At 27.7% G+C, this 13010-nt stretch overlaps 1 protein-coding gene across 1 annotated transcript in view; it reads right to left on the bottom strand.

The window, feature by feature from the left end:
- The window catches only part of LOC107452507 (vacuolar protein sorting 13B), a 175474-nt gene that overhangs the window by 125435 nt on the left and 37029 nt on the right, over positions 1-13010 (bottom strand). The window contains exons 6-11 of the mRNA XM_071187283.1: positions 11112-11306; positions 8373-8604; positions 7008-7184; positions 4675-4838; positions 4385-4582; positions 3005-3302 (exon numbers count right to left, since the gene is read on the bottom strand). Coding sequence (XP_071043384.1) covers positions 3005-3302; positions 4385-4582; positions 4675-4838; positions 7008-7184; positions 8373-8604; positions 11112-11306 — 1264 coding nt within the window. The remainder of the gene's footprint in view (positions 1-3004; positions 3303-4384; positions 4583-4674; positions 4839-7007; positions 7185-8372; positions 8605-11111; positions 11307-13010) is intronic.

Genomic DNA, 13010 nt, shown 5'->3' with positions numbered 1-13010 from the left:
AAACACTTGAAAATAATCGAACCGAAACGATAGTTAAAAAAGGCACTAACATAAATATTAAAACCCGGAACAAGGCAAGATCAACGGAATTTTAAAAAAAACCCTAATGAGGAAATTTATGAATAAGAAGAATTAATTTATTGAGTACGAAATTTATCGTTAAAAGAAGAAAAAATCAAATGTAGTGGAATCAGAAAAACAAAACTGCAATCTGCTTCATAAAATAATCCTATGTTTAAATTAATAAGCAATTCTCCTTTTATTTTATTTTTTTTGTTGATAAAAACAAGATTTTTAATTACAGCAGATGTGATTCCACACCAAGAAAAACTTGCAATTGATACCGCTCTTCCAAAGAATGAGAATTTATTCAAAAGAAAAAGATTTTATTTTTATTAGTCGATGTCAAATAAATATATTTTTCTCTTTTCTTTTTCTGTTCACTGATATGCATGCAATGCATTTTCCCCACCCCCCTCGTAAATCAAGCAGAAAACGAAATCAGCATGCCACACCCTTGAGTTTGATTGACGGCCTAAAGGAAAAAATAAAACATTCCTCCCTTCCCTGCCTTCAAGGTCATGGAGGAAGTGACGTTTCTCTGGGTAAACGGGGAAAAAAAATTTCCCCTTCCTTACATTTTCCTCTAAATTTCAAGGATGAGTCCAATTTCCGCTTTTTTCGTTCTACTTTTAAAATGGCGGGAAAATCAAGCAAAATTTTTCCCGGTTATCTGGATACCGGATAAATGGTTCTCTACTGTAAAACAATTTTCCTTTTTGTAATACATTTTAAAAAAATTAATGCATTTTGAAAAAAAATCTATTGTATAATTTAAAATATTAAACGGATTATTGGTTTTGTACACATATAAAAGAATATTAGTCCTTAATTTTCTAATAAAAAACTGAATGTGTTCAATTAAGCGCATGGGCAACATCTGAACCTGTATGTCAAATATACTCTAAATATAATGTCAAATTAATGATATAAATCTTAATATTTAGTGTTGAAAATACTCTTATTTTGTCTCCAATTTAAGTTTTTCATCCAAATCACAGCGGATTTCTTGAGAAATTGGGCTTAATTAGATAATTAGTAAAGATTAGATAATTACCAAGGTCTTAATAAATTGTATGTTAACAACAGGAAATATGTATTTATTTTTTTAATATTTCATATATTTTATTGTTTGACGTATACTAAAATAGTAATTAAAGGATTTTTCGGAAGGCTAAAGCAAGACTTCTTTTTCTCTACAAATAATTGCTAATAGGAAGCTAGATAGCTTCTTTATTCATCTGATTTATCTAAATGTTTATTGTTGTTGTAGTTTCAGTTACTATAATAACCATCAGTTATTCCTATTACTATAATAACCATCAGTTATTCTCTGATAGAATACTTCATAAACATTTTATTATAAATTCCCTTTATGATGAGAACTGTTATCATGAATGATTTCCAATATGGTGTGTAAATAAAGAAAGATTGAGAAATGTAAGGAAACCAATCAATAGATTAGAGAATAGGAGTATTAACAACAAGTCAAAAATAAATAGCTGTGAATTTGTTTATAGGCTAGTCATTGAAAGGTATATTAGTGAATAGTTAAATCAGTGAATAAATTTGTAAATGCATAAAAATGTTATAAATCTATAAATTGTTTGACGGCAGTCAACGACACAATAATTTCCTAATCTATAAAATAATTTTTAGCAAAATAACGACATACTGAATGCAAATTATGACAATAATTTTTATCAAAAAGAAACTGCAAAAATAATTAATTTTGAAGAGTCTATAAAACTGTCTGTTTGTCACTCCATGAAAAAATAAATTTTGATGTTAATGCTCAGATTTTGTAGGTCATATAAAATTATGCTTATAAAAATATTTTCTTTAATAAATATTTATTTTAGAATACTTGAGATAATATTCTCATTAACTAAACTAACTGCTTTCTTTTTAGCAGTGAATGCTTAATTGCTATTTATCTTGTACTTATGTATCCTAAATGAGCATTTTGGGTTGATGAAGAAAAAAAGATATAGATTATTTCTTAAAGATCATCTAAATAATGTGTTCAAACATACAAGTTAGATTTATGAAACTAAATTTACATAATGTGTTTAAAATGTAAACACAATTAGCATTTAAACACATTTTTTATGACATGGAGTATTTTAAAAAAGATTACCAGGTTTATGTTTTTAATTAGTTTTCTAAACTAAATCTTTATTAGTTTTCTAAACTTTATGACGAAATCTTTATTGAAATATACAAATTAACATATCATTTAAACATAACTAAAGTTATTGAACAATCTGAACATTATTTCTTTAGAAATCTCTCAAAAATATCAGGTGGCTTATATCTGCATAGTGTATATGTACTTAGTATACTCTAATTATTCTACATCAATAAATGAAAAAAATTAGGTACAGCTGACCAAATTTCATTTGTAAGACCATTCTTACAAATGAAATTTGGAGCATTTTCTAGTTATATTCTTATAATAAACTCTTTAATTTAAATATGTATTAAATAAATAAAGATATATACTATATTTCACATTTTAAGAAATTAAGAACACATAGAAGTCTTTCAAGGTTAATTTACTTTTTACTTTATTGTACAGATAGTTTACAGCACATTTTTTAGAAAAGGCTGCTTGAACTGTAATATGCTTAGATGAAATGAAACAAGCTATATTATTTACTCATTATTATTTAAAAAGTTTAAGCATTTTTAATGGTTATTTCTAACAAAAAATTATTTTCATTTGAGAGTCACTCTTTGCAATATTTTTGTACATTCATGAAACAGCAAAATCACATTGAAAATCCTATTTTTGTTGGGATGATAGGATCCTTTTAATCAACATTAAATAGATACTAAATATATTTAAAATAATTAGATACAAATCTATGTAATTTCAATGTTAAAGTCTTTTTAGATTGTTTTTCGTAGTGAGAATGTTTTTATAATGGCACATACTTACCATTTTCAAGTTTTTCAGATATTTGCTGAAGTTTTTCAAGATTACTTGAATTAAAATGCTTAACCGTCCATGCTTTATATATTGCAATTAGTGCCAAAACTTTAAGCTCAGATAAACGTAATTGTATCTGAGAGCATTCCAATGTGAATTCTTTTAATGTTAAATCTTCATGAGTATCCCAACTTTCTGGTAGAATTCGTGTTTTTAGAAAAATTGTTATATTTGTCTGATGAATAATAGCAGGTTCGAAGAAAGAATTTGGATTTTCTTTGTGCAATGAAATTTCAAAACCAAATACCTGAAAAAAAAGTTGATTAAATACCTATTAACAGACGGATATACATAAAATACACTAAGTAACAAAAGTTATTAACACATTAGCTGATTTTCTATTTGAGAAAATTCAGATAGTCTTCTGTTAAGCACATTATCTATAGTGAAAAACATGAGAGAAAAACAATTTTTCATACAGAAAAGCAAACTGCTGGTATTCTGAACTCAATTTTGCATGCTAACAATTTGGGATGTTAATAATTTTTGTTTACATTTTGCAACACATAAATATTTCTTAAAAAAATATATATAATAATTTGAATATTTTTTTAGTGTAAAACAACATTCAAGAATATTTACATATACGCTTTTATAATTAATAAGAAAAACATTAAAATGTTTAAAAAAATGTAAAATTTGGCAAGATATTTTTGAAATAATTTAATGCTGAAAATGCAGTTAAAAAAAAGCAAAATGAAAAAGGATCATAACACAGTAGTCAAGTATATTAGGAACCTTACTAAAAACAATTTGAGCAGTGATAGCTCAGGCTGCAAATTCTCTTAATTTCTTACACCAGGTATATTATTTCATCATTTTCACTTGCTCATATAATCATTCAGCTGTAAATCCATTTATATCACAGGTTTTTTTCCCTAACTTTCATCACTTTTACATGAAAAATTAAAAAGCTGCATGTAGAACAGTAAAGGAATCAGCCCCACCAACTATTTTTTGAGGCAGCTAAGTAACTATTTTTACATTGATAGGAAAAGCAAAAATTAGTTTTTTCCCTTTTTTTTTGAAATGTAGTTAGCAAGATTGAAGTTCTTTCTATGTACAGTGATTAAATTATTAAAATTTAATAAAGTAAAATTATTATTATTCTATCTACATTATCACCCTGAATTAAAAATTTAAAAAAACTAAAAGAAACATAGCTTTTCAATATCAAATAAGATTGGATAAACAAGCTCCCTGATTTAACAAAAGAATTACCTAGGTTCCTATAATCTTGTTATAAATGATATTGACTGTATTTTAAAATGATACAATATTAAATGCTGTTGCATAAATATAAATGCTACATGTACAAAAGTAACTTACTTTTCCTGAATATGAGTTGTAACAGTGATTCTCGAGCAATGGAGAAAAGCTTTGGAGCCCTTTTACAATTTTGACAAGCTTATTTGGATACATGGGATAGCTTGACTGAAAATCTATACATTCTGCATAAAATTCAAGACAAAACAGTTTTTCATGACTTTTAGACACCTTGGCCACTTTTGAGAGCTTAGAGGTTCTCTGCAATAAGTATTTTTCATAAATTATATACATTAAAAATATGATGCTTATGAACTTTACTTAAACCAGGCAAAATTTAAATTATATATTACTTTTTTCCCTTTTTTTGAAAGAGTATTTGAGTATGGGAAATGGTTGGCAATGAATAAATGAACAACAGGCTTAAACAAAGTAAGTTGATACAAACGAGAAGGAACAGATTCTTCTAATAGTTCAATATCTTTAGAAGCACAAATCTGATGAAGTGGAAGGTCCCCTGAAAGAATTAATGAACATCTATGAGCATTTCCTTTTTTATAAAACATATTACAAGGCGGATTTTCAAAGAAATTTTATTATTAGCTACATTAGGGGAAGTTCTTAAAAGCTGCTATCCTGTTATAGTGCAAGATTTTTATCACTCTCACTACATTTATACTAACCTAGTTTAATTAAAAAACTCTAAAACACCAAACTTTCAGTAAAAAAAATATTTTTTATAGTACTCTCTCAGCTAATGGCCCAGGAAAATCTATTTTCAGGAAAATGTTTCTTTTAATTTTTAAAAACAAAAGCAGTTTTATTAATTTCCGAGAAAAGGTAAAGAAGCCATTTTAGTAAATCATGTGGTTCTAGATATTTTCATGTGGTCTTGGATAGAACATCGAAATTCAATTACTCTGCTTACTTTCTAAAAAACTAAACTTGAAATATTCTAGTCCTTCTTCATTGGTTGAAATATTAAAATTAATTAAAAATCAGTTTCTGAAAAAGAAGCTTTCTATCACTTGTTTTGGTGCATTCTTTCTTAAATCTTGAAAATATTTAATTCAAAACATAAGCGAGCCCTTCTAGAGTGACAGACTGTTTTCCAATTTTTCCTTTTGCTCCCCTCTTGTCTTAGGATCTGATTTATACTTGTGATACTTCAGGCAGTCACTTACCTAGTCCTGGTCTAGTGAACAATTACTTTAAGATTTGTTCTGAAAAGTGAAGCGTTTTTACTTTTTAAAAAAAAATTTTTTTAATGTTTTTCACTTTTCACCCTAGAGGACACAATTTTAATTTTCTTTTTCTACGCATTGCTGCATAATCTTTTGAAATTGCTGCTAATGTTTTGCTAAAAATGGAATGAATTGATGACTGCTTCACACGCAACTCAATTCCAGGACAAAACATTTTTGGGGCTTTTCAGTTAGAAGATTATTTAAGGTTGAGATGATACATGCCATAACATTCTGAGTATCAGTTCAACTTGGCTACATCAGCATCAAGCTTGAACTGAAAACAAATCAGTGACAACATGGCCCCTCCAGATTTCCTTTCCACTTTGTAGAAACATATGAGTTAGTATGCCAATTAATAGGGACAAAAATGAAATTTTTGTTCTTTAATATCGTTCTAGAATGTTGACTTACTGGCTCAACGTGGTGACTTCCAGTGGTTCTCTCTTCCATACTGATTTAGAAATGAATATGCCAATTCATTCAACATAGTAGCCTAGTACAGTAGTGTTCTTCTCAACAATTGACAGCATTTGCACATTTTGAATTGAAGAGTGGTTTATTTTTGTAATTTATCAAGTCACCTGAGATTTAATTTATTCTAGGATATTAATATGCACTGCAAGTGGCTTCATACTGCTTTATTTTTTTAACAAATTCATTTGCTACTGCTTTGTTTACCTTTTTCAATTAAGAGATTGTTCTATTTAGATTTTTAAGGATAGGATAAACTTTATAAACATTAAATTTAATAAAATGATTAAAAATATAGACAGGCACCTGATTATGTTTCAAGATAATCCAACCAAACCTTCAAAGCTTAGGCGATCATTTCAATCTTCAATGCTTGGGTGATAGCTTAAAGCTACATATTACTTCCCATTGGAAGACAATCCTCTACTGAATCAGTCGATAAATACAATCAAGGATATCATCAGCCAGGAGAAGCTTACGGAAAGATTTACGACTGAAATCTTATGACTGAGAGATAATATATTCACTGTCCTCGGACTCACTCGGAGTGCATCACAACTAATTTGATATGCAATGGTAATACTAATGAAAACGAAATTGCAGAAAGTACAAAATGATTTTGATTTCAATTCAAGGGGGGGGAATCTTACTGTGAAAATTGTGAAAAAAGGAGGACTAGTTGCGTCATCTCTTAGCAATATTCAGAAATACAAAAATAATAGCAGGATTTAAAGAGACATGTAAATAGCTACGAAATTAATTTCAATGATGAAATTTTTCTCTTCATCGCATGGCATACAATGCCGACCATAAAGGCACAAAACCATTGAATGTATGAGATGTGACATTGACACAGAGGGGGTAAAAAAAGCCCCCTAAAAATACTTTAAAACTTTTGAATTTGTGGTAAACATTTTATCAGAGTGCAATTAAAAAATTACCTTAAAAATATTTTAAAATTAACTTACAAATTTGAGTGTAACTCGGATACTCATAATCTTGAGCACAATGCAATAATTTTGTAAGCTTGTGGACTACGCTACTTGTGACTTCAAAACAGAAAGGTCCAAAAACTAAGCGAGCAGTTGAAGATTCAGGCCAATTACTCTCCTCTAAAAAAGATGAAGTAAGTTCTGATAATCTATCTGAAAAAAAGAAATAAAACAATACAAATTACTATAGTTTACATCAAGCTTACTAAATCTGAAAGACAAAAAAAATATATAATTAAGAATAGATTTTTTTTTGTTTTTGCAGTGTGCTTCAACAGCAAAGTTTTCAAAACACATTAATCGAACTTATATGGATCTGAGTCATCTTAGCCAATAATATACAACTTTTAGTTGTATAGGATGCCTGAATATTTCTTGAGTTAGAAAAGTTAATTTAATTGAAACATGAAGAAAGTCTTCAGCTTTTTTATATCACACATAAAAATTTTAAGCACAAATGAAAATTTAAATTTGGATAAGGGGCTACTTCATAATTCTTCACCTTTTTAAAACTTGGATATATGAAAATTATGAATGTTTAATAAGTTTCGTGCAGTTTTTTAAAAATTCCATATCTCCATAGGTGTTTCTTTACATGGCAGCATTTTTAACTTGCATAATTTTTAACACATCCATCCAGTCACCTAAAGTTTTAGATGCACCATGTAGGAATTAGGTACTCCTTAGGAGCTAGGCACTCAGGACCACATATGAGCAACTTTTATTCAGCTGAAACAATTTTTAATTTCTCTTTTCTGATTATGAACAGTCAATAAATATTAATCTTAGAAATTTTTATTAGTGATAAATATGCTAATGCTATCCAAATGAAGAAAGAGTAAACTTTTTGTAACATGTAAACATGTAAATAAAGAAAAACAACATAAATGAAGTACAAATAAACGCGCAACAATGGACATGCTACAGTAATGGTTCTATAAACATGAACCTTCCTCAGTGTTAAAACAAAAATTGACAAGAGAAAGTAATATAGATAAATTTTTTGAAATAAGAAACAAGTGGTTTAATCACTGACTGCTCTTCAAGCAATGACTTAAAACAAGTGGCAAAACAATGGTTCTTAGAATGACCCAAATTTTGTAAAAATAAGTAAATAAAAAAAATAAAAAAAAGCTATTGCAAATTTGGCAACCCACTGACATAATTTTCTTAACAATGGAAGTAAAAATTTTTGTTTCAAATAAACTTCTCTTGGATTTTTGGCCACTGACCTATTACGAAATAAACATCCCTTAAAAAAATGTAAAACAAGATATGTTTTTAGCAAGTAAAATTAAAGCTAATTTGTTCTCTTTTAACAACAACAAAATTGAAACATACCATTCCAATCTTCCGGAATTAGCAGCTCATAGAGATAGTCAAAGGCTAAAGCAGGGTACCTTTGAAACATAACTTCTTCAGAGAGGGTGGATAGGTGCTCTTCTTTAGAAAAACAATATTTTCGCTCCTGATTACAGTTTTCTGGTGCAAGAGGATCAAATAATGATGATGTCAAAAAACTGTAAGGATGACTATTTCCAGGAGGAACACCAGATTTTAAAAATATCTTTTTCTGCAAAATAGTTATATTAATGAAAATGATTTATAAAAAAAAGTAAACAGTAAGTAGGATTAATTTATGTAATAAAAAAGATAAAGATACTTATATTTTTTACTAAAGATACTTTATCTTTTACATTAAAGATACTAGTCTCTTTTTAACCCAAAAAAATTTAACTACTAAATTAAACAAGGTAAATAGGAATAAATTATCTGTGTCAGTTAAAATAAAGGTTGAATGTAAAATTTGATAATCAATATGAATGAAATTGTAAAATTCATTTTACCCATAGCAATCGTTCAAAGGTGCAGACTCTTGGCATCTAAGCCTGATGCTAAGTGAGAAGATTTTAGGGTTTTTTGTTAACTGTGTCAAGTACAATTAGACCCTACTTCCACTCTATAAACACTTAAAGGATTGCATTTAGATCCTTCCTCCATTGAAATCTTTGGAATTAAAAAGTTTTGACATACCAAATGAATATTGCATTAATAAGACTAAAACAAGAAATTTTCCCAATAAACTTTAATTCTATTAAAAATGTCATTTCTGCTCTTCTTTCACTCATCTTTTTATAAAATAAATAGTAAAAGGAAAATGAACAAAATGTATAAATAAATACGATAACATATTCATCAGATAGTTATACAAAATTTAAATTAAATACGCATTGAATAAACCAGATTTTAATAAACTAATCAAAATTAGATCTTTCTGAATGGGATGTCAAAAGAGAGGGAAAGCAATTTTCCTTCACCTACTTTCGATAAGAGCGGGTTGCTTATTCTCCTTTCTTCAAATCATATAATCATTACTCTTACTTCTAGTGTATCTTCCTTTAACTTTCAGGATAGGCTTGGATGGAAACATTTCAGTATAAAAATGTTAATCAATCCATAAGCAAATATGGTCTAATAATAATTTTAAAAATAGGAAAAGCAAAAGAAATGAAAGTGAACATCAAAAGAAAAATACAGAGATTATTAAAGCTGAGTGCAGAAGTCACAGATATTTAGACTTCAAATGAAAGACATTTCTTCTAGGAGTTATTGGTTATCATATTTTATTCTAAAATAAAAGTAAAAATAAATAAAATAAGATTTTATAAAAAAAATTATTTTATTAAAAATTGCTTTCTTTTTCACATTTTAACTATTGTTAAAAAAGATAAGACTCAGTAAAATAATTTTGATCACTGAAGGATTGTGTGCTATCATCTATTTAATAGGTTAGTTTGGTAAATATTCTCCAGAGATAACAAAAATTTCGTGTCAGACAGGCAGCTGGAGCAACATTTGGTTTTCACTTGATCTTGAGGGAAATGGGATATGACAATTGCGTTTGACCAAGTTCGAACTTGTTCAGACTTGATTTAATATTAAAGGGTAATTTATTTATGTTAATTGTTTGTTTATATTTCAGTAAAATTTAAAGGTTTTTTTCAATAGAATCAAGGCGAGTGATTACTTTATTTTTTATGCTAAAGTTTTATTTTAAAAGCGTTGCTATCTTAATAAGTTTAAATGTATTAATATATCATTTATTTCGTGATGCAATCTATAGGTAACAAAAACGGAGGCAAAAAATTCCAGAGAATTAGCAGCACTGGATTATAATACATAAAGAAATTATCACTCCTTTTAACAGATGATAATGTATTGGAAATCGCAAGAAATATTTGAAACATAACTATTAGAAAATATTTAAACATAAGTAACTGATCAAAACCAATCATAAACTAGAGGCATGGAAGAATTGCACTCTTAATAAGTTAAAATTTTAAATATTTTTTCAACAATACTAAGCCGAAATATTTTTAGAACAATTTGCACTAACTATTGAACTAAATTTTGCTTCTCAGTTTTTATCTTAATTTTTGCTTGTAAAATAAGCTTTATTAATATGTAATAGTTTCTACAAAAAAAAAAAAAAAAAAAAAAAAAAAAAAAAAAAAAAAAAAAAAAAAAAAAAANAATTTTAACGTAAGCCCAAAACCTTATAACGGACGAACGGATTTTTAACGTTTATTTGCCCTTTCATGCTGCATGGGTAAATTATAACAAATAAAATAGACTATTGCTGTCCAATCATTACAAATGCTGCATACACTTCCTCTTAACACCATGATGAAATAAAAACAACTTATATTTAACTGAAGGCCTCTCTACATTTTGTCAGTATAATGTCAAATTTTAATTCAGAATGAGCCACATTAATTTTTAGCTATTTCACTTTAGTTATGTAACGAAAGAATTACATAACTAATGTCAAAATTTTATGATTTAGACATTTGAATGCCCTGAAAATATTATTTTATTAAATATTTTCCATTATAACATACATATTTCTTTTATAATTATATAAATGAGACAACATTTTAAGACTAAGAGCTAGACTGTAATAGTTCTTGTTACTATAAACTAAGACAGTTTTTAACAGATTATGTAACACAATCAAACATTGGTTGAATTAAATCACAGAAAAAATCTAACACAGATCAGTTATCCACCATACATTACCGTATCATTATAGCTGCTTTGTGAGTCCTGGTAACCACAAACACACTCCTCATATCCTGAAATAGTAGCACCACCAATACCAATTTGAATATTTGCAAAATCTTTCCCTTTTGAGGTATATTCCATAGAACACCCAAACAAGTTGAACAAAAGTGATGGAGCAAATGAGTACTTCGTTGATGATATAACAGTATGCTAAAAATATACATACATATATGTATACAGTATAGGAATTTATAAATGCAACTAGAGTTTCAAAAACACAATTTTACAATGACACTAGTACACAGTTGCTAATTATTTATGCACTGTTTTAAATTTACAACATAAAACTTACAAAGCACAATTAATAAATTTAAGAACTTTTTTATTTAAATAGGAAAAGACCAAGGCTGATTCCAGTCATTACACACAAGAGATAACATATTTAAAAAAGAAGGAATGAGAAATTTAAAAAAAACTAATAAAATAAAGTTTGTCTAGGAAAATAAAGATTTAAGTAGTTTTAATTGAACTTATTTCATATCAAACCTTCTATAAAAAGAAACAGACAACTTGAAAACAGGCCGGTAGAAGGGCTTGATATAATCTAGCAGTGTCATTTTTACCCCATATAAGATTTTAAAAATATAAATAAAATTTCATAAAATAAAGTTAATATTTATGTTAGCAAAGATATTATACTAAACAGTTTTGCTTCCTGCTTGTTTTACTCTTCAGCACCCACAACTGATACACTAATTTTTTACTCCCAATAATAAATAGATTATCACATCTAATTAAACCTATTTAATTAAAAGATCCCAAAATATTTTATTATATTATCACAGATTTAATTTCACATGTTAAGTTCCAGATTCTCCGGCGATAAAATTTAAACCTTATCATTTTGCTTGGTTACCATATTTTTGCTTTCTGAATAGCATTTTAATTTTGGTTACTATGAAAATTATTTAAGTGTTGTTCACTAACAGATTTACTAATAGTAGAAAAAGTTAATTCCTAACAATGTTTCATAATTTTGTACTAATAAGTTTAATCTTATAATTTTGCAAAAAAAAATAAATAATAATAATTGCTATCGTAATGGAATTTCAGAAATTATTACTTTTGAGCCTACTTAAACATAGTGAAAGGGGGGGGGTTGGCTTACTAAAGGATCCACATAGCCTATGTTGATTAAAATTAATAAAAACAGATTATATATATATGTAATACAAAAATTAAATACTTTTGTATTAATAAAATCATTAAAACTTCATTCGTTTTCATAAAATATCTTTGGTGAAGGATAAGGGTAGAAATTCTATTTTGGGACTTCAAGGCTAAAATCATGCCAATGAATAATAATTAGATTTATACTTCAAAAAAGAAGTTATTTTAAGATCTTTCACTTCCATATAAGGAAAGATTAAAAGATTTGCTATGAGTAATAAATAAATTGACGAGGCGTAGGAATACAGAAAAAGGCAATAATGACTGACCTCTGCACAACGTTTAATCATCCTATAAAATAGAGGAGCAATATTTTTGCATGTGCTTTTTGTTGTTTATCATGCTTAAATAAAATCCGTCAGCTTAGACGGGACATGGGTCTCCCCCCATCTCCAGATTGGAGGGGGCTCAAATGTATGCTTTCACCATCGCTACTAAATAAAAAAGATTATGCACAATATGGACTCGTTAATCATGCTGCTTTGACTGTAAATAACTAAAAAATAACGGTGTGGTTACACCGTTATTACATATATGTATATATATATAATTTTTATTCAAAAATAAAAATGTTACTAAAATAGTATTGATGAATGTCAGTGGGAAAGCCTTGATATTAAAATTTCTTCTCACGTGTTATATTCATTGATGGGAGAGAGAGTAAAGTAATTGATAGCGCTAAGA

The sequence above is a fragment of the Parasteatoda tepidariorum genome, chromosome X1, assembly GCF_043381705.1.
Source record: "Parasteatoda tepidariorum isolate YZ-2023 chromosome X1, CAS_Ptep_4.0, whole genome shotgun sequence".
NCBI lineage: Eukaryota > Metazoa > Arthropoda > Arachnida > Araneae > Theridiidae > Parasteatoda > Parasteatoda tepidariorum.
The sequence above is the reverse complement of the archived record's forward strand: the minus strand, read 5'-3'. Positions and strand labels throughout refer to the sequence as shown.